The sequence below is a fragment of the Trachemys scripta genome, chromosome 1 (assembly GCF_013100865.1).
Source record: "Trachemys scripta elegans isolate TJP31775 chromosome 1, CAS_Tse_1.0, whole genome shotgun sequence".
NCBI classification, from domain to species: domain Eukaryota; kingdom Metazoa; phylum Chordata; order Testudines; family Emydidae; genus Trachemys; species Trachemys scripta.
The window spans coordinates 243,492,827-243,516,284 of NC_048298.1; the positions used below are offsets into that span (position 1 = coordinate 243,492,827).

General features: G+C 38.7%; 1 protein-coding gene across 1 annotated transcript in view; it reads left to right on the top strand.

Annotated features, from left to right (window-relative positions):
• FAM155A (family with sequence similarity 155 member A) overlaps positions 1-20,790 on the top strand; it is a 716,701-nt gene extending 695,911 nt beyond the window's left edge. The window contains exons 2-3 of the mRNA XM_034758182.1: positions 655-826; positions 12,879-20,790. Of these exons, the coding sequence (XP_034614073.1) occupies positions 655-826; positions 12,879-13,174 (468 nt within the window). The 3' untranslated portion in view covers positions 13,175-20,790. The remainder of the gene's footprint in view (positions 1-654; positions 827-12,878) is intronic.
• The last annotated feature ends 2,668 nt before the right edge of the window (positions 20,791-23,458 follow it).

The window sequence follows — 23,458 nt, forward strand, 5'->3', positions numbered from 1 at the left end:
TGCTTTACTGCTTCAGATGATGGACTCTTTAATGGGTTGGATCTGGATCACATGTAAATGTTCTCCCTGACTTTATCCCCTAGTCTGTGGCTGTTGATGTTCAGGCACTCTAATGTGCTCCTTAATCCTGGAGACTGCATTGGAGTTTAACTGAGAGGAAACAGCACCATCTACTGTGATCTGAAGGCTTTGCCCTATTTGGTAAAATTATGAAGAGCAAATAGGCCAGAGTGTATTAAATAAATCTCTTTGAAATTCCTTCTGGTGTTTAGGTTCTGTGCCTTTTTCCAAATTATTTCTAATTTTTTTAGAACCTCAGTTTATCTGTAAAGTCCAGGACACGTGTTTAATTAAAAGGTGCATCAGAGAATGGTACATCTCTGCACAAATAAGATTACAGAATAATATTAATCCAATCATGATTGAGTAATGTTTTATGTTTTTAAATCAGTCATTTGAGATGGCTTAGTTGGGGTTTTCTTTACAGAAGTGGGAGAGTAGTGATATGTTATGGGTTTATTTTACTCAGGTGATATTCTCTTAAAATTTGCTTTAAGAACCAGCATCAGTGTAGGTGAGCAGTACACTATGTGCTTCTGATAATGACAGTGCTATTGTCATCCATCTATACTTCTGATTCTTCTCTTTTTCCAGACTGTCTACAAAGCCTGGCTCTGTTCCCAGTATTTTGAAGTCACACAGTTTCACTGCAGCAACAGAATTCCTTGCAAGCAATACTGTTTGGAGGTTCAGACAAGGTGTCCATTTATATTACCAGACAATGATGATGTCATCTATGGAGGACTATCAAGTTTCATCTGTACAGGTACGGTGCAGATCAGCATGTCTCACTAGTTTTCATTCCAAACTTAACTTTGAAGAGTGTGGCTAGCCATGTTGTTTCCTAATAGTTTTAGCTATGAGAGCCTGAAGGAATGCTTCATCAAACAGTTTCTGAAAGGTTTTAGGCGTTGAATCAATACTTTCTATGCCACATTTTCTATAGTTTACCTATGACCAGAGTAATTAACTTTACAAAAGCACATTTCCAACAGAAAACTATTCTAATAAGTTAAGTGAGAAGAGGTAACTTCTGTGTTATGTAATACTAAGACATTGCAGACAGAATAGTGACTTGAGCTGTGAGGCTAGTGTCTGCCACACCTGCCTTTCCCAGCATTCTCACATCTTATGTCTACCACACATTTACAGTAATATGACTAAGCTAATTTGCTAGTCATATTTTCCTCCTAAATTTTAAATGGACACTGTCAAGATAAAATCAAGGGTAATTTCATATTCTCCTGTTGGGTATGGGACAGAGAGCCCAGAAAACTCTACACAGTGGAGGATTCCAAAGAGGATATGAGGACCTAAATTTGCAGAAGTTTAGGATTCATAGCTGAACTTTTTTCCCTCCCCATGGATCCAGCAATGATCATCAGCAATGATCTATGGGTCTTCTTCCCCAGTGTTGGCTGAGCTGCCTCTGGCAGATGTATTGCCTCTCCAGGCAGATGTTTTGGGCATCTGGTGAGTGGGGTAGCTATGGGAACTAAGGTTGTTCAGAACAGCACTAACTGTCTCTGAGGATGTTCAGGGAGTCTGGAGAGGAGCACTCCACAGAGAACAGATGCTCCTGCTCTGGCTATACCCTGGTCTCACCATCAGAACCCCAACATTGGTGGCTTCAGTGGGTTTTGGTGGAGACAGTGTCAGAACTGCTGCTCCCTATGCAGATCTCCCCAGTCTGGTTCTTCTAGACTTCTGTTACTTTAGCAAGCACTGTTCCCCCAATATTTTTAATGATAAAATATTATCCATCTCACTGTTTCTTTAGGTATGCACCTTGATTGTTTTTGCTCTTCTCTCATTTTTTACAATGAAACTCAACTACTGACATGGAATGTCCCAAACCTTCAGATAATCAGTGGGTTGAAACATCAAAGGAAGCTAGGTTCTTCAGTCCCAGAGTGCAGACCTCAAAGTTGCTCCCCTCCATTCTTGATTGTTAGCCAGGCTGGTGCCATGTCAGCTGCCACTCAAAGACTGTAGTCTGGGTTCTCCAAGTTTGGATCATAGTTTAAAATATTCCACCAGACAGCTTTCCCCATGCCAGTCAGTTCTGTGGGAATAGTACGTGCTCTGGATCCTCCAAGCTTAGCACTGTGAATATCTGTTGTTGTACCCTTGGGAATCCAATTGATGCAACATCAGTGGCTTCATCTCAGGTTTGGGGAACCTGGATTGTCCCATTTGGCCTTGGGGAAGACACATCCAATCTTTGGGTTACATTAAACAATGTTTGATTAACCAGATGTTTTGGACACCTGGGATTCAGTTACTTAAAACAGTTCTGTGCGCTGTAGACTTAATTTCATACTGTAATGTGCTAGGACAATGGCAAAATGCTGTTGTATTTGGATTTCCATCATGGCAGATGAATTTAAAAAACATAATGGCTCAAATTTTCAAAAGCCACTTCTCTTTTGGTACCTCACTTCATTGGCTGCTAACTTTAGAGGCCCACAGCCTGATTGCCAACGGCACTGAGCACCCAAATTGTAAGTTAAAGTCAGTGGAAGATGCAGGTGCTCATGACCTATAAATATCAGGTTCTAGGTGTCTAACATTGGGTCCTCAAATATTGATGTCTGACCCCTTCCCAAGCCAGCCCAAAATGCATGGCCATTACAAAGCTTTCTTAAGGTCAAGGCAAATGGGCTCTGACACACTAAAGTAAGGAAGGGAGCAAGTTTCATGATCAAGAATTTTTTAAGGACAGTGTTCTGCAACAAGCCTTTGCTCTTTCAAACCAAGGCACCGTTAGCTTGAGCAAATCTGCTGTGCCTAACTGTGACAATATCCTTTAGGGAGAAAGTCGGCAAGTTCTCCTGCAAGATTTTGACTTTTACTTTTATAGAGATCCAGCAGGAACTGAATCTGATTTTGCTAGTGGGAGATTTCTGGAGATTTGCTTGCCCCCCGGGAGAGGCAGGACTTTGACTGGCTATGGAGCTGATTGCATTACACCAAAGCTTGTCTGGAAAAGAAAGGAATCCCTGTGTTTATGGGGTGACCTTCTCTATGAGAAATTGTAGCCCTCCAGAGCCCCTGCTTTTCTTTAATGAGGTTTCAGGAGCAATAGTTTCACAATCGAGGTTTTTCTTCTTCCTCTCCATGGTAACAGGCTGTTTTCTCCAGGTTCCACTAGAGATTTAGGGCAAATGGAAAGATGGACTGATTGACTCCTGCAGGAAGATGTTTCATTGTATTATTGCAGAAGCCAAGAAAGCTGAAAAGGTGTATTGGTAGTTACTGTTTTTATTTGATATTGAATGCAGCACATAGCCCAAGATGAAAATATTAATGTCACATGCTGCTTTCTAACTGTGCCTAGATAAGAGGATAGAGAGGGCTTTTTCACTCAAAATACTGTGAACTGTGGTTGCTATACAAGACTTTTAACTATTAGGATCCTTTTATATCCATAGACTGTGACTTTTGATAGAGTAGGGGAGACTCCTAGTGGGGAAAAGGTGACACCTCAACATCTTAAGAAAAGCTAGGTGGCTTACTGGTTTGAAACAGGAAGGAGTAAATATTATTTATCTAAACCTGCCTGAAAAGAAACATTGTGTATTATCTATAATATAGGGATTCCCCTTACTTTTCCAGAGCATGATGTTCCAGTGAGCAAAGCACTGGGGGAAATTAAGGACAGGTATTTCCTTGGAAGGGTCAGATGGGAAGAAAAGAGGCATTAGCAATTCTTACCCATAACTTTCTGAATCATTCTATTGCTAGAACATCTGGCTGTATGTATTTAAACTGCTTCTCTCTGTTCTTATAAAAGTGGTTGCATTTTGGGTTATAAAATCTAATGGGTTAGATCCTCACTTGTGACTGAGAATCATACAGAAAATTCAGCAGTGGAGGTGCCAGACACTCTTTGTACTCTTCCGGCCCTACCCTGGCTGAATATTGGGCTAGTCCTCCAGCATCATTTAGAGCAATTTAAAGGTTTCTCTAAATTACATGGACTGCCAATGATGTTTACCTCTATGTCCCCCAAAGCAGTGGTTCTCAACCAGGGGTACATGTACCTCTGGGGGTAAACAGAGGTTTTCCAGGGGGTACATCAACTCATCTAGCTATTTGCTTAATTTTACAACAGGTACATAAAATGCACTAGCGAAGTCAGTACAAACTAAAATTTTATACAGACAAAATGAGAAAGTAAGCAATTTTTCAGTAATAGTGTGGCTGTGACACTTGTATTTTTATGTCTGATTTTTGTAAGCAAGTACTTTTTAAGTGAGGTGAAACTTGGGGTACACAAGACAAATCAGACTCCTGAAAGCGGTACAGTAGTCTGGCTCTGCAGGCGGTAAGGCCTAGCACTAGCAATACCCTGACTCCCAGGGCAATGGGGCCTAGTGGCCAAAGTCAATAACAATACCCAGACTCCCAGGGCAGTGAGGCCTAATGGCCAGATCCAATACCAACACCCTGCCTCACAGGGCAGTAAAGCCAAGCGACCAGAATCAATAGGTTCACTCTTGTCTGCAGGGCAGTTAGGCTTAGGGGCTTGAATCAATAGGGTTGGGCCGCCTCCCAGAGGCGGGCAGCCATGGTAGGGAGACTTGGGCCTTCCCTGCTCCACCGGTTCCCAGCTCAGGACCCTGATAGTGGTGACCTCCGAGTGGCATCTTCAGGTACCTGGGCACTTGCTTGAGTCTCCGTATCTCCAGCTCCTGAGCTGGAGCCTGCAGCATGCATCCTTCCTCTCCGGCGACTAGCCCTAACTGAGCTGAGCTGCTCCCACTTATACTGGTGCTACATCTTGAGCATGCCCAGAAGGGACATGGAGGCGTGGTGTCCTCAGCCCACAGTGAGGAGTTAACCCTTCCCCATCCTGAGTGCACCCCATCATAGGCAGCCTCATCCAATTGTAGATAAGTTCGCTGGAAAGTTTTAGCCAGGGTTTGTGTGCATGTGTGTTTGAATGTACACTCCCCTATTTCAGTTTGATATGAATAGCAATCTAACTGTGCTTTACTCAGTAAATGTTGGTCTCACTTAGTTTAGCACCACTACATATTTGTGACAAAACAAAATTAGCAACCTTTGGGGGAGAATACATGAAATGATAAATCTGAGTTCAATCTGATTTATGATGCTCTTGGCACATACCAGGAGAAATGACATACTTGGTCCAACTTCTTACCCCAGGAATGTGTTACACAAAATTGACTGTTTGCCCCCTGCCTTCATCTCCCAGTCTTCTTCTTTCTTGCCACTTCCCTATTCAGGGTCAGTGATTTTATAGCCATCTTCTAAAACTCCTGATTGTATACCTGGCTGTCGTGCATATTGGTCTCTCTAAGGCAGTGTTGGGCAACCTGCGGCCCGTTAGGGTAATCTGCTGGCAGGCCACGAGACAGTGTTTACATTGACCATTCGTAGGCATGGCCGCCCGCAGCACCCAGTGGCCGCGGTTCACTGTTCCCAGCCAATGGGAGCTGCAGGAAGTGGGACGCCATTGTGGGCGCCCTCTGTGGGCGATTGTGCCTGTGGATGGTCAATGTAAACACTGTCTCGTGGCCTGCCAGAGGATTACCCTGATGGTCTGCAAGTTGCCTACCACTGCTCTAAGGTTTGCTGATATCTGGTCTTTGGCCTCCCCTTTGGTTGTCTTACATCCATAGTAATTGGAAGAGCCATCTTACCAACATAGCTTTCCAGTCTCCAATAGCTAGGCCTATACCCATATAGCCTACCCTCTCTCAACTTATCTTCAACTGAAGCAGCCCAAATTAGGCCCCGTACAACCTCATGTCGTTTCCCATCATGGAGTGTCCAACCTTTTGACCATCTTAACATCTTCACTGCCATAGTGAATAGCACACTGATTTCCTTTCTTGTGACTGGTCAAGTCTCTGTTCCATACAGTAAGATGGGTCAAATTACAGCTTTATACATACATTCTACCTTTACTGGAATCTTTTTATCACAGAGAACTGGGGTCAGCTCACACCATTTGCACCAAACAGCTTTAGTATGATGCCAGGAGGGCACCAACATCAGCAACCATTGATCCTAGGTATTTAAATTATTTCACTCTTTTAAGTTCTCTGCCTGTGATAACCTTTATGGTGAGTCCTCCTCCCTCAGTTATCATAGCCCCAGACTTACCAATGTTCACTCTAAGTCCAGCCCACTCAAAACTGTGTTCCCATTGTTCAAAGTTGGCTTGCAGGGTCTCACAATCTTCTGCGCATATTACTAAGTCATCTGCAAACAGCATGTTCCAAGGCAGCTCCCTTCACATATTTTCACTTATCGCACCCAAAACAAGTGCAAATTAAAAGGGGCTGAATTCTGACCCCCTAATGCAACATGTACTGAAAATTCTGTACTGTAGCCCTTTGACAGTGTTGGGACTCACCACCTGGCGCCGCCTGCTGGTTGTCTCCGGGAATTAGCTCAGTCCCGTGGTGCGCCCTCTGATGGTGGTGTCCCATCCATTATCTCACCCTGGGTTGGCATCTGAGCCCGCGTCGCTCACCAGCTCGTGGCGTCCTCTTCAGGACCACTGCCCTCCGGCAGTGCCCCTCAGTCCATCCACACCCCCTTCCAGGTGGGGGGGTTGATCAGCAGTCTCTTTGCACCCCAACCACCATGTACAACCACACACCCCAAAGTCTAATCCCTCTTGTCAGGGATCTGGCGTAGTCTATAATGGCCGCTCCCTACAGCTGATGGCTGGGTGTACTGCAAGGGGGGGAAGGGAGGGACCCAGGCCTGCCCTTTACTCTGGATCCCGGCCCAGGGACCCTCTGGTGGCAGCCTCTCTGTCCTCCTTCTCTCCCCTCCGTCTGTCCACGTCCCTGGGCCACTTCCCCTACAGTCCCTTGCACCCGCTAGGCCCTTCCCTTCAGGGCCTGCAGCCTGGCAGGCCTTGGGCTAGAGCACCTTTCTGCTCCCCTAGCCTGGCCAGCACTGCGCTGTCCACAGTGCTAGTCTCCCACCTCTGGAGACTGACCTTCCCCCATTGAAGGCCTGGGATAGAGTGACTGCTCTCTCCCTGAGCATCCTTTTATAGGGCTGAGCCTGGCCCTGATTGGTTGCCTCCAATCTGGGCCCTGATTGGCTCACAATAAGTCCTTCTCTAATTGGCTCCCAGTCTGCGCAGGCGCACTGGCCTGCCGCAGCCCACACTCTCAGGAAGCGGGGGAGTCTGCCCCACTACAAGCCCCATTTAGTTTTGAGCAAAGTAGTCACTCCATCATATATATCCTGGGTAAGATAGACATAGCCTTCTGGCACATCTCTCAGTCACAAACTCCATCAAACTAGTTCTCTGGGTACAAGACCATGCCCAGTTGCCATCTCCTTTCTCTGACTTTATCCATGAGCTTTCATAATGCAAACATGTCATCATTCATGTTTCGTCTTGTCATGAATCCATACTGACACTTCCAAATTTCAACCATTCAACAGATATTTTTCAGTAATCTTCTCCCCTACTTTCATAGAATGTGATGTCAGCTTAACTGAACAATTATTAGCACACAAAGTAATGTTTCCTTTATGTTAAAAAATAGGCATCGTAAAGCTTTTACACCATCAATCTGGCATTTTCCCTTTCTTACGAATATCATTTCTGGTTGTAAACTCACTTTTCTCAAATCACATAAGTTAGGGTGTGAGCTTCTGTGATTTCCAGAAACCACAAAGCAATATTATAGTATGTATGTTGTTATATAATTAGTTGTTTAAATGCGTATCACATTTACCCTTTCTATAATACACTCAACGATGCTAAATACTTTTCACCAACAATTGTGTTCTGGCCTGATTTGGGTTAGAAGCAGGCTACGTATTCCTTCTCCTCTTTGCTCAGCACAAGGCACATCAAAAAAGGAAGTAAAAATTAGTTTATTACATAGCTTTTGGCAGGCCTTTAGCTGTTATGAATCACTGAAGCTCCATTGGCTGCAGTGGTGCCATACTGATTTACACCATCAAAGAATCTGGCCCTATATGTTTTTGTATAAAAATGGTGTAAATATTGCATAGAATAACAGTGTGTTCATTCCCATCTTCCAGCATACACACACAGAGAAAAAATGCCCCAGGGACAACTGCCTGAAACAGCCTGCCAGGCTCCACCATGTATTGGCAAATTAAAAAACAAACAAACAAAACTTTATCAAGCTTGCAATTTGAATGGAATCTTGTAAGGCAAATTAGTTCTTAGAATAGGAAAACAACTTCTTCATTGGTTTAAAAACAATCTGTCTGAAGGAAGACTAACTTGTACGTTTTAAAAAAAGATTTGGTTTACATTTCATTTTATTACATTTTGTATAGTTCATATTATAAAATGTATATCCAGACAGAAGCATTAATGTATCGCAGACCCAGCAATCTGGAAATGTAGAAGACCATCTGGATAAGATCAAGGAAAGCTGACTTCCAGACCAAATTTAAGCAAGCACTTAAAATCTTTTCCATTCTCTCTCCTTCCATTTTAAGAAAATGCTAATATAGCCATCACCAGGCAATAAGATAGAGGCGTATATTCTAGATATCTAATCCTACCCATTGTGACGGGTTATCTGAGCTACAGATTGCAGATGATTCATTTCTGTCCATTTGGGCCAGAGGACACTCTTGATAGTACAAATATTATCCACAGAAGCTTAATTTAAATACCAATGCATATGTCATCCCGCAATGACACTGTATGGTGGAAGTTTATTTAGTTGCAGTGTGGCAGGGGACTCTCAAAGTCCAACTGTTTCTTTATTGCTGTAGTGTATTAGATGCTGTTTTTTAATGTTTTCCTGAATCCTTTCCATATATTCTTGAATCTGTTACTTTATCACTAGGAACTCAGATTGTGCAACCCTTTCTCACAGCAGTGAGCATTTCTGTGAGTAGTCCCTCTGCAGTCAGAATACGTGCACGAGTGGATGTTCACTGGCATAAATGTAGAAGAATCCGGCCTTATATGTGCTTCATAAAGCTGCAGGCAATAAACATCTCATTTTCTGAGAATAATTAGTTTCTTTGCTCGGGACATGGAATTAGGGCCAAAGGCCACAAAGTTTTGGTGTTTTAGTTCAGACCTTTCTCTAGAAAGATGTCCAAGTGCATCGTAAAGGAAGAGGTATGTCTAGTTCTCTACTTTACCTACCTATATTTCGCAGAATTAATTGCTCTGAAAGGGGAAATGTTACTCCAAGTGCTGGCATTGTATGATGCAGTGATGTCATTTTTGGATGTTTCACTCCTGGAGTCATTATTTGCTTTGTTCTTCACAGCAAAATTGATCAGGCAACATTCCTGGCTTACTCCATCTGGTCCTGCAGTTACCTCTTATTTTTGGGTGTACCTTCTTTAGGCAGAGCAGGTTTTGTCTGTCCCTCAGATTGGATTAGAAATCCTGAAGAAAACATAGTTTATGGTTAGAGAGAAAAAACTTTATTGAAAAAAAAAACCTCATTATCAAATCCTTTGGCTTTCGAAAATATTTACAAGTAAAATTGTGAGGACTAAATCACGAGAGATGATGTGCACCCGCAACTCCTACTGAAAGGAATTGAGGGAACATTGTCCCAAATAACTTCCAATTCTGTATCTGAACACGTTTTATGCCTCTTGTTGTTTGTCCCCCAGTAGCTCTTTCTGTGTAAACTGTAGTAGCTTATTATTCCTGTTTTACTTGACTCAGTTAAAACTGAACACATTTAATTTAATCACACTAAAATCTCCATTAACCTAATCACATTAAAATGTCCATCCTTAACACTGACCTCACCTATAGTGAGTTATATTCCCTACAGATATATGTGCAGTGCTGAAGTCTATCATACAGAGAGTCCTGTGGCACCTTTAAGACTAACAGATGTATTGGAGCATAAGCTTTCGTGGGTGAATACCCACTTCATCATGACATGCCTATTCACCCACGAAAGCTTATGTTCCAATACAACTGTTAGTCTTAAAGGTGCCACAGGACTCTATGTTGCTTTTTACAGATCCAGACTAACACGGTTACCCCTCTGATACTTGAAGTCTATCATGCGTCATTTGTTTGTGGGAAATTATGTGGTTATAGCTAAGAGTTTGCTTTCAGATGTACCTTTTCAGGAATTGCAGGTGTGGCGAGGCCAGTTTTATGAAAATGAATGAACCTTAGCAGGTTCCTCAGACTGAGGGTGAGGGATAGGGTAAGGAACTATGTACGTAAGTAACAAAAAGAGAGAGAGAGGGAAGCTGTGCAGCCAGGGAGGTTGTGTCAAAAAATGGAAGCACATATTGGATTCTCTCGGTGCAGATATACAATGCAGTGATGAATAAGGGAAATACCTTTTTTCTGTTCAGTTTTACAATTTCAAATGTGGCCAGTCTGTCAGGTGTCATGGTGATTCAAATGTGTATAAACTCGGGAATTTGTAGAGACTACGGCTATGGTAATTTAGCTACCCGAAGCCAAAAGTGATACTTAGGGTCAAAATATCTGGAGTGATGTTTCATTGTTTTCACTGGGAAAATTGGTGGCTAGATTATCTAAATAGTAGAGAAAAGTTATTTGTCATTCAATTTAGAAGTAATTCTGGAATTAATAAATTATTAAATATGTCACTGTACATGCAGAGACTAAATTAAATTGCTGAATTGAGGAAGAGAAGAATTTTAATTGTTAGGGGAAAAAACTCAATGGCACTTATGGAGTTGCTTCTACCAATGTACTTAAAGTGTTCATGAAGTATTTAAATGCCTTTTGATGGCTAACTTGTATAAATGGTCTTTGGTTTCAAAGGAAGTCTGTGTTTTCCTAAAAACAAGAAAGTCAGGAAATATAGTTGGAACGGTAAACAAGCAGCAGAGGGATCAAAGCACTAACAATATTCTGTGTCTCTTCAATCACAGCTAATAGTTTGAGCTACTGCAGGTACAGAGCTGTTTGCATAATTTCCTCCATTTTAAAGTATTTCCTTTATAGAAGTACAGTTACCAAGGATTTTTTATAAATATTAACATGTGTATGCCATAGAATGATTCTCAGAATACCTAAAGTTAAAAATGAGACTGTTTCATCGTATATGCAAGAAAAAATGCTGACTTGTTTCCAAATCACAGCAGAGTATCTTAAGAAAACATTAAATCTGAGTGGTGCTGATAAAGGTAAGTGCAAAATTTTCAAATCTGGGTAACCAAAGGTAAGCACCTGACTCCACATTTTAGGCAACTACAGAAGTGGATTGCTGAGCACTTATGGAGCAAATCCTGAGTGTGAGCACTATAGGAAAGCCAAGAGCCTATTCTAGTTTTCAAAGAGAGTTCAAAGAAACTTTAAAAACATAGATGAATGCAAAAAAAATTGGACATGCTTTTTAACATAATACACTATAGCACTGTTTACTTGGATGTGAATATAAAATATGTCATCTCAGATTTAACTTATATTTACCAGTGCATTGGGTAAACTCTTCTGTGTAGTAGCAGATCTGTACCATAGAAATATTGGATGAAAGGGCTAGGTTTTATCTTATGTTATGATTTGCTAATTTCCTCCAAGGAGTTAATGAAATGCCAACAGTATAAAGTTTGGGCCTGAGCACATTAAGATACGCCTACATGTTTATCTGCTAGTTCCCAAAGGACATTGTGTAACTGGCAGTATTTTTAGACAAAACATTTTTCTAGATGATAGTTCAATCTATAAACAATAACAGTTGCTTACCCTTCAAAAGGGCCTGATCCTAATACTTCATTACTGGTAGGTTACTTTCTAACAATACCTAAAGCTGTCATGTGTGTGAATTGCTGATATAATGCTGAATGAAATATTTTATTACAACATGACTTTAAATCAAGAAAAGATCTCTGATTATTAATTAGACATTCTTGGACTTGTCAACTCTGAACTGTGCTCTCTTGACTCTTCTGTAAAGCAGATTTGTGGGAATTAAATAGCACACTATGGCATTTCTGATCTAATCTATAATAATACAGACAGTATCATGAATTATAACCATCAATAACTGACAGAAATATAGAAATAACTATTCCAAAATATACAAATTATGTCAAACTGATTAATCCAAACCAGTTCAAAGAGATGGAAGTTAGAATATTGCCTGATGACCTAGTCATCTACCAAGAAATTTCAGGAGATCCAGTGACTATATTCTTTTTTTGTTTCCACTTCTGAGGTGTAGAGAAAAGAATTGAATCAGAGGAACTTGTTGGGGTAGGATCTGAAAGTGGATGGGGAACAATTGTAAACTGATGGGTTTAGAAAGTTTTGTGGTGAAGTGTTATGCACCAGTTTACACCAGCTGAAGATTTGGCCTTTAATGTCTACCTTCTCACTGACAGTGATATTATTAAGACATGTTCATTGTTCAATAAGACCTTTCAAAATGGTTTATAGAATTAATATTTTGTGGAAAGGGGGTCCAAAGTTTGGGAACTCCCTCATTAACACAAACCCATCCTTAGGAATAGAGTTCTCAGTACCCCAAGGAAGGGACTTTAAATGTTAGGTTATTCTGACTGGTATACTTGAGTTATTGCTTTTTCATAGTAACCCACATTTTTCCAAAATGACACTCAATTCCATACTTTTATGAACATTTTGTTTGGCTGCTAGTTCCTTGATTCTCCCCTTTGATAGACTAAAAGTATTACCTCAACAACTCTTATGACCCAGGAAGGCAAGAACTACATGAGCCCCAAAATTTACACTCAGACCTGGAACTAACAGCTACGTCTAGAAAAGTTAATATCTGAAAACTACCAACTTCTGCCATTCAGTCTGTTAATGAAATTAATTTTCTGTTGTGTTTATCCTACAGGGCTCTATGAAAATTATCCAACCAATGCAGAACCAGAATGCTGTGATGTCAGATGGGGACTATTACCAGATAATCAATCCAAAGGGACTATAAAAACAAGTGACTCATCAATGTGTCACAGGACATCGCTCACAGTTTCATCAGCATCAAGACTGTGTAACAGCAGACTTAAACTGTGTGTTCTTGTATTAATTCTCTTACATACAGTACTTACAGTCTCAGCAGCACAGAACTCAACAGGACTGGGCTTTGGAGGCATAACAACTTTGGAAGATAATTCAACTAATGAGGAATAAAAGAAAGGATACATGTCAAATGATAGACACACAACAGGCCCATGTGTACTACAGTCAAATATAACAGAGACTGGGTGCTTTTACCCTCTAATCACTTCTTGAAAGGCCTTCTGGGTAAAATTAAAAGGATGGGCAACAATCCAAACAAGGACACATGAACACAGCTTTTTATTGACTAAAAGGCTGTATGGTGACTTAAATTTCTCACACCATTTTATACACTGTGTTTTAATGTTTGGAGTTTCTTTTTTTGTTTGTTTTTTGCACTTGTTAATACAGGATTTTATTTTTGGGACCGTTTCTCAAAGCTAAACTAAGTCTTTTCACTGTCGATATATTTCTATTCATTGTGTATGTTCATCTGATAGTTCTGTCTTTTATGTCCTGTCAGTTTCTATTAGAGGAATGACTGCTATGATTCCATGGCATAACAAAAAACAAAAAAACAACAAAAACAAATTTAAAAAAAAAACAACAAAAAAACACAAAAAAAATTACAAAAAAAACACACACACCCCCACCACCAACCTACCTGTCCTTTTTACCTATGGAAACCATTCTCTTCCTTCCCCCTCCCCCATCTCCCTTATGCAGACAACATCCACTTGCTTCTGTCTGTGTAATCACAATGAATGGGTACACGTGATTCTGGTGTACCTCTGCCACTGTTGCACAAACCAGCTGACTGAGCAAACCCAACCAGAGCATGAGGGGGTTCGTTTTAGCTGAACAAACAAGTGCTCTCCTTACAAGGTGGGATCGGACAGTTAACAAATTTTTATGTATAGAAATCTATAACAAACTGTTGCTCCAATTCCCATTTTCAAGAAGTCCAGTCCTTTCTCGCTGGTCAGTTGAACAGGAGCAGCCTTTTTAGATACAGTATGGGAAACCAGTTAAGCTCAGCAAGTTGAATAGTTGGGAGGCCTTCCTATTGGAGGTAAAAGATTGGCATTCATTGTGAATTACGTTTTCAGTTCCACTGCAGTCACATAACCAGCAAAGATTCATAATGTCTGGGAGCAAAGAGATTCAGAAAAAAAGAAGTCTTTTTTCTTCTGACAAAGCTACAGTAGAAGCATTTAAGCACTGACAGTACAAATGATGTGTTCAGTGTTGAATCCATTGTTTTTCTAGCAGCTACATGTTGTTGAAAGTTATTCGAGTTATGAAGGATGCATAGTGATGTACTAGCACTGCTGAAGAACATGAGTTTTTTAATAAATAGGTCAACCATTTTCATAAGTATGCAATAAAACAGCAAAGAACATACCAGGCTATCAGTAATCAAGGGAGAGAACAGTAATCTGATTGCCTTTTCCATTGCTTTTTTTTTTTCTTTCTTTCTTTTTTTGTGGGAACATTTTACCTGCTGAGTGTATGAGTATTTGCTTTATAAAAAGGCTTTTTAGAGTTTACAATAGAATCAATGGAAGGAAAAGTTAATAAGGGCTGTTTTTAAACATTTTACATTCCTTCCTATTCTCTAACTACACTTGGGAAGTGCACTTTAGAGATGTTTGCTGTGTAGCTGGGAAATGAAGGAAAACTATAAGAAATGTTCTCTTAGCAAATAAAGTTTAGTTACCTACTTTCTAGCTTTGAAATATCCCTTGATAATTATTTCCATTATAAGAGCATTTAATCACTGCTACTTAGGTATGCAGTTTTTTTAAATTCACATTTTATGGTTTGTGAAATTGTGTGGGGGTGGGGGGAGAAGGAAACCCTACTGCTTAAGCTGCTTAAAATGCATTTGTTAAGATGTAAAATCTCAAATATTTTGCAAGAGTATTTGTTTTGATAGTGTTTTACTATTACTGGAACTGAGGATCCTAAAACGATCTGTGCAAATACAAAAAAGCACCAAAAAATGCAAAATTCTTCAGCTCATTTGTGTTTCCATAACCTGTTCCCCCTGCACAATATATTCCATTCAATAAAACATGGTGCTTTTTTTGCTAGGGGCACGTGTTAATTGCATTGAACTGATGCAAACTGTGGAAAAAAGTGTAGAAATGAAAATGAAAAAGCCTTAACTAATGGTAGAATGTAGATTACAAAGAGGATAGGAATATACCTGAAAAGTAGTGGAGCAATAACTGGACAGTGCTGTGGTACTGTACGATAGCTTATGAGTCACATTATTGAGAAAGCACTTACTAGGTGAGCTCTTGTTCAACTGACCTCTTAATTATATTAAGTGTATATGGTCAGTAAACAGTTTGTTATAACCTTTATCTACCTCTGCTGTGCAAAGGCCATTCAACATCTATTTCTGTGAAGTTCTTCATATTTTTGTTCACACCATAGTTCACTTTCATCTATTTTTACACTGCACCAGTACAGTAGCAAGTCCTGTTCATCCCCATTAAACTGGCGTATAAAGAAGAGTTACCATTTCTACTCACTGAACCCTATTTTTCCTCATGGTGACCTAATGTGACAAATCATCTTTAAGAAATATTATTTCCTCCCTCTCTGTCTCTCTCTCCCCTTTATTTTTTCTGTAAAGGTGTTTTCAACTGGTGTCAGTAAGAAATATGACTCCTCCACTGCTTGGCTACACTCAGTAACATATGTCATACGATATGGGGAGAAAGACAGCTGAGAAAAAACAGTGGCGACATCATCACATGCATAAAATAGCCAAATTAAAGTTGGGTAAAATGGAGTAGGAATCTTAATCATTACAATAATTACAGAGTCTTAATCATTAAATATAAAATGTAATAAAATACTCCCCCTATCCCCACCCCGAGTCAGTGCCTGCAGTTAAATGGTCTGTGAATTCTCTCTGTCTTTTTTTTTTCTTTTCTATTTCTTTTGTTTAAAAAAAAAATCATGTTCTTGGGGTGACTACTGCTGTGATATTTGTTACCATTCCAACAAGGTATTTCTACTCCAGCAGTGTGGTATGAAGCTTCTCCTGGTGACAACTAGGAAATCTCAAGTAGACAAAGACTCTTTTATGAAGTTAAGCAACACGTAATCATGTATGATGCAAAATTTCATTTCATCCACTCCTCCTTCGTAATAGTTTTCCTGGCACAAACTTAAGCATGCTTGATATTGTGCACATCTTACTTTTTTTGCCAGAATAAATTTGCATCTTGCCACTGCTGTAACTGCCATCTTGTTCCATTTCTCCTTGTACTGTATGCCTATTACATACATGATAAAGAACTGGCTTAAAAAAGAAAAGATAATACTAAAATATTTCTTCAAGCAAGTGACAAAAAAAAGAAGAAAGAAAGAATAGAAAAATATTTATTTTGCAGTCATATGGAACAGATTTTCCCCATGTCTTTTATTGTCTTATTTTCTGCAGTAGGGAAAATCCAGAGTTTGTGCAATATGTTAATACTGCTCAACCAAATGTCATATAACATAACCAGAGCTATATGTTATTCCTTATTGCATTTACATTTGGTAATATGTTATATTGACTTTTTTCTTTCATTAAAGAGCCAGCATCCATTTTTTGCAAATATAGCAGGTGAAGGCTGTCCTTCTGCACGCCATAACTTAACGACAAAAACAAATGTAGAATAAAGGTTTAGCTCCATAATTGATGAAACAGAGCCATTGACTGTCAATGAATCTGTGGAACAATAAAGACACACCAAAAATGGGTTTTCAAGAAATTCCATCATGAGTGGTCAAACAGTAGTTTTCATCTAATAAAACAGGGGAACAAAGAGCTGTATACCAAATAGTGGAGATGGCAGGTTTCATTGGGTATGTGGTGTTGGTCTCAACACTTAGCCAATATAATTATATTCTGTTATTACAAAGTGGAGTGACAAGGACATTGTCTTCCTTCTTTCTATATATCTAGCTGTTGTGAATGGCCTTGCCCTAAGTATTGCATTGAAGCAGAAAGCATATCTGCTTATCATTATAACTGAATACACCACACACACGTGCACGTACACAGTGAAACCTGTCTTAAGTGACTACCCAAAGCGCAAGCAAAAATAATTTGCTTAGCAGAGGTAGTTAATTAAAGGTCAAACAAAATTATACTAGAAACCTTAGGGAGAAATTGAAATGGCCAGGTGAGGTTCTCACTGGAGGTGTTCCTCACTGCGGGTTTCACTGTACATCTCAAAAATGCCCCAGTCCTTCAGTGCACTCTTTGTAGATGGAACTCTGGCTCTGCTCGGAGCCCCATTGACTTCAATGGAACTCCATGCGGACACAGGGTCTATCCACTGAGAGCTCATTGCAGAGTCTGGGTCTAAATTTCTGATCCATGTAGTCTTTACTCCAGCAGTGTGCCTAAGTAAAGACTTCAGTATTGGTCCCTAATGGGCTAAAGTTTAATTATATATTGATAAATGGTATACTGTGAATGGTTCCATTCTTTATTAGTTTGGTAGCAAGCTCATCTCAAAACAAAATCCACTGCATGGAGCACAGACTAACAGAAATTTCTCCGTTACTGAGGGGAAATTAAATAGCAGTTCTGAGGTAGCAAGAGATTTTGGAAGTTTGGAAAATGAATGTGAGTGGGATGTATCAGTTGGATATTTGGTAACGGTGATATGGTGGTTAACATTAGTAGCCTTGGGATGAAACCTAAATAAATACAATTTGGGGTTTTTACTTGCAAGAATTTAAAAAAAGAAATCCCTGAACAAAGGCTTGAATTAGACACTTCTGAATTTTCCATCATTGTTGTTAATTATTAAGACTGGGTCTGTATATGTGAAAAAACCTATAGAATGTGATGGTATAAAAAACAAAAATAGAGCTGGGACAACCTTGGGAAACCCATCTGGCAAGCAAAGTAGGTTTCTTTAAAAATATACAATATGTCAATAGGCAGATAGATGCATATATAGATATGGATCTATGTATGTATAAAAATATCTATTTATAGATATAAATATAAGGTTTCCAAGAGTGTCCAACATACAGGCATACTGTGTGTTAAAAAAAAAAAGCCAGTGGGTAAAAAGGTAACATATAGGATGACATTCTCCTTTCTGACTCATAGTTACACTATGGAATGTGTATTGCCAAGGAGAATTTTGGGGACATATAACTATTTTATAATGTGAAAATAAAATGTGAGTTTGCAGGGTTTTCTTAATGAACATTTTGATGCCCATTCCATGCTCCTCTCTCGTCTTACCTTCTCTCAAATTCTTTTGGGTCTTTCACTTTAAACCTTGACTTTTGCTGAACATTGGCCTAATATTCCATTCAGTTCAGTAGAATGTCAGCAGCCCAGAGAGTGTTAATGAAGAACCAGAAGTGAGAGGATTTAAAGTGCTGTTTTGTGCATCAGTCTGAGTTCCCAGTCTCTCTCACTCTCCCAAAACTATCCCCCTCTCTATGATTCACATATGGTGAACTTTATCCTTGTGCAGAGGACCAGTACTAGACCTCTGCACATCTTAAGTCTCATTTAAGGCCCCTCTTAAGATATTATTAGGATTCTCATGCTTAAAGTTAGACATATTTTAAGTGTTTTGCTGATTTGGGACCTAAGACCTCATATGTCTTAAATGGGATTTAGGGAGCACATAGGCCTTGTACAGGTCCTCAGCATGTGGGTGGGAATTTCACTAACAGTTCCTATCTTAAGAATCTTCTGCTTTCCTCAAACACCAAACTCTTCTAACAGGGAGTTCTCCACATGTAATATGGTCACATATTAGATAGCATTATCTCAATATTACAGTATTCTCTATATACTATATTGGGAATACTGCAAATAGGGCTCAATCCTGTGTGGTGCTGACTATGTTTAACTGTCATTACTTAATTGAGGGTTGAGAGTACATAGCACCCCACAGGGGCAGGTCCATACTGAAATAATGATACTTTGGAGAAGAAGGTGGTTACAAATAATTAAAGTAGACTGTTTTTTTCCTTTCTCTTGTCTTCTTTTCTTTTCTGTTTCTGTCTCTGACAGAGTCAGCTGCCTGGTCTGGAACATGCTTTAGCCTTAATAGCCCTCTGAAAAATAAAGTAATTTTAAGATGTAATGTTCTTCTACTTTATATTTCAGCAGCCATGATGGCTGCTGTGCTTGCAAAAAAGATTTTGAACTTTTTGAACTTTGAAAATTTTATGATTTTGTTTTTTCATTTTTTCCTCTCCCTCAATAATCCAAGTCCCACTGAAGTCAATGGGATTCTTGCTTTTGACTTCAATAGGGCCAGGATTAATGGCATTGTCCAAAGCGCACTGAATTCAGTGTAAATTTTCCCATTGATTTCAAGGAGCTCTGGATCAGGCCCAAACATCTTCTGAGCACTTGCATGATAAGAAGATAAGTAAGCAGGTGAACAACAGAAAGAATACAATGTTCCAAAGGTTTGTCCAAGTGGTGGGTCTAATAATTAGCTGCAGCTCTATGCAAAGGTTACATTGAGCCAAAGCTTTGAGCTTGATTTGATACACCTTTTTTTTCTGAAATCTAACAAGCTTCATTCAGGGTTTGAATATGCAAAAACTTACATAGGATTATAAATACAAAAGAAAAAATATTGAAAAGATTCTAAAATATTTTCATGGGTAGAAGTGGAAATAAAATTTAGGATTTTTTTTTTAATTGCAATTTTTTTAACCCCTTAAGGACACCCATGATGTAGTTTTGCAAAGCTGCTTTTTGTTTTTTAGAGTTTTTTTTTTTAAACCAGCTTTTTAGTTTTTTCATATTGAACTATGCAGCTACAAATTACATGTTTATGTTAAAGGATTTGCAATTAAAATTATTCTACTCTTCTGTTATTCCCAAGTTGTGTGAAACTGAAAACTCATGTTAAAAGCAGATATAACTAAGTGTGTTTATTCTTGTTTCCTTTTTTCTTTTCTTTCTTTTTCTTTTTTTGTCAAAGTTAAGGACTGGGTTTTGTTTGAAATGGGCTAAAATGGCAAGAGTGATTTTAACTATATGGAATGTCTTATGATTCTTAGCATTGAAAAGAGGGCTAAGTGTTCCAGTCAGAAAAAAAATATTAAAAAGATGTAAATTGTAATAATATATTAAATATTGTATTATTATAGCAAGTTTAGTTAAGCAACTAATACTATCTTTAATTTTTTACAGAGAACTTTGATGAAATAATTTATTACAATGACTCACAAAAAATCATGTTTTCAAAATGACAGGGGAAATTGTTGAAGATTGTGAAAAAATACTAAAGCGATGCTCTATCAAGAATAAATGTAAAGATGCAAACAGTGAGTCTGACTTTTTGGAGGCTAGGGATTCGGGAATATCATTAACTCCTTTTTAAACAGATGGGGATAATTATTTTTTAAAATACTCAAAAAAACCTAAACAACTCCCCTGTTTTCCCCCACAAATAACTATGAAATCTCTTACCTTTTTTACTGGACTGTAGATCAATAACTACCTATTTAGTAAAATGCTTATAATACAAGTATAAGGACTAAGGTTATTTCCTCCTGTTTTTCTAGCTTCCCAGATTACATTGTGCAGACATAGCAGGAGCTCTGTTGTGGCTGACCACTTGGAAATGTTTAGAAAAGAAAGAAAACTAGAACAAATGCAGAAAAACAAATCTTATATTTTTAGGTTATGTATCTGTAAAATTTAAGTTGTATGAAATCTCCAACAACAACAAAAATACAGTGATTTTTCTACATACTGGTCGTTCAATATTTCATAACAAAGAGTGAATGTATAAGTGGCATTTGATTCTTTGTCTGTCTGGTGGGCTCCTGGTTTTCTTAATCTTTGTATTCCTCAAAAGGGGTTGACAAGAAAATAGCTACTCCCAGAGGTAGGTACATACATGCTTATAACTTAGAACATGTTGATAAATTGGAGAGGGTTCAGAGTAGAGCCACAAGAACGATTAACGGATTAGAAAACCTGCCTTATAGTGATAGACTCAAAGAGCTCAATCCGTTTATTTTAACAAATAAAGAGAAGGTTAAGTGGCTCAGGTTACGGGGATTACAGTTTGTAAATACCTGCATGGGGAACATATATTTAATAATGGGTACTTCAATCTAGCAGAAAAAGGTGTAACACGATCCAATGACTGGAAGTTGAAGCTAGACAAATTCAGACTGGAAATAAAGTGTAAATTTTTAATGGTCAGAGTAATTAACCACTGGAACAATTTACCAAGATCATGGTGGATTCTCCGTCACTGACAACTTTTAAATCAAGAGTGGATGTTTTTCTAAAAGATACGCTCTAGGAATTATTTAGGGGATGATCCATGACCTGTGTTATACGGGAGGTCAGATGAGATGATAACAATGGTTCCTTCTGGCCTTGGAATCTGTGAACATTTTAGGAACTATGAGGGGTAATATTAAAATCCTGATCTTGCATCCATTGAAGTGAATGATAAAACTCCCAGGGAGAGCAGCCAAAGTTCCAAAATGAGGTTATAAAAGGTATATCTGTCATGTTGCAATTGTAGGCCAGCATCAGCTGTTTCTGCAGACAACAGATGAAAGTCTACAATCTTTTATAATAATGAGATATATGGAGAAATATGCATTCTGCAAGGTATCCTGGAACCTGATAGCCTTGATGGTTTGATTATGTTGAAGAGCGGGCAGGAAAATGAAGTTTAACTGCTACTGCTATGACAGCAAGACCATATGGAGAAAAATCTGGGGTGAAGAAAGAAGAAAATTCTCATGTTTAATCCACAGTTCATTGTTATCCTATACTTTTGTCTATGTTATCCCTGAAAATTAAGTTCTATTATAGTTATCTTGAACCCACATTTCATGCAGAGCCCATCTATAGTTTCAAAAATCATTAAGCTTCCTCGTCTTAAACACATAAATGCAATTTATATGCACATTATTTAAAAATGAAACACAATATGAGTGCTTTATTTCAAGAACAGTTTTATTACCTGTCTCATTTTGTAATTTAGTATAGTATGAATCTATGTTTTGCACGCCATGTATAGGTAAGACAAGGAACCTCACTGACATTCACAAATCAGGAGTCATTCCATTGAAGTCAGTGGACTTACACAAATGTAAAGTGGTGTAAAATCATAATCAGGCCCCTGTTTTTAAACTGTAGGGGGGAAATCCTGGCAGCATTGAAGTCAAAGGCAAAATTATCATTGATCTCTATGGAGCCAGGATTTCACCTTAAATATTCAAACTGCAATAGATATTTTAGTGAATGCCAATTATATAGTTCATGTTCTTAAATAAAAAAGCAATCAGAACACAGAACAGAATGTTTTTCGTGACTGGATTTTTATTCATGTATGGTAAACAACATGCATAAAGCAAAGTAAAACTCATTAAGCACCTCATTTAGCAAGGCACTTAAGCATGTGCTTAATTTCATGCATGTGCCTAAAGGTCTGATCCAAAGCCCATATAAGCCAATAGAAGCCTTTCCATTAATTTCAGTGAATTTTGGATCAAGCCCATTACATAATGTTATTTCAAGAACACTACCTTTCTGTTTTTCTACATAAGCATATTTCACATTTTCTTAATTTACGGTTCAGTAGTTCCTCATTTCTCACTAATATATTATAGGCTGAAAGTGACAGACTACATTCAACAAAAGTAACACAAACACTTATCATCGCATATGCAGACCTGGTGTGTTTGTCACCTTCTATGAAAGAAACAAACATAGCATAGCTGGTCCCCCTCCTTCTCTTAGTGTTTTCAATGTAATACTTCCTGAGCACTTACTCTCTACATCAAATATTTATACATGAGGCAATTATTTTTCTTTGAAAAATATCAGACTAATGGTAACAACTGGTATATGAGGTACAAAAAGAGACAACAAGTGGGTGAGTATAGATGTGGAAAATACTTTTAATGTTTTGATTATTGCCTATTTAAAAAGGTCTGAAATGTCCTTCAAAGTGCTCTATTTGATTCCAAAATAGTCTAGAGATGAAAGATTTTTGTTTGTTTGTTTGATTGTGTTCCTTCACTGTTGTAATTAGCTGAAATTCAGGTGTGTGCAGACATTTTATCTATATGGACAGCTCTGCTCAATGAAAACATATGTTCAATTTGCAGCAGTGGACATAGCAGCAATCAAGATGTTAGATTTTGTTGAGGAAAGGACAGAGGAAAGAGGGAAATTTGGGGGCAGGGACCATCCTTTTGTTCTGTTTGTATAGTGACTGCACATTGGGGTCATGGTCTATGATTAGAGCTCTCCTGCCAGCAATAACCATCCCCAACAAGAGGCAGTAGCTATGTCAGCAGGAGATGCTCTCCCCCTTCATAGTGTTGTCCACACCAATGCTTTTGTCAGTGAAACTTTTGTTGGGCAGCGGT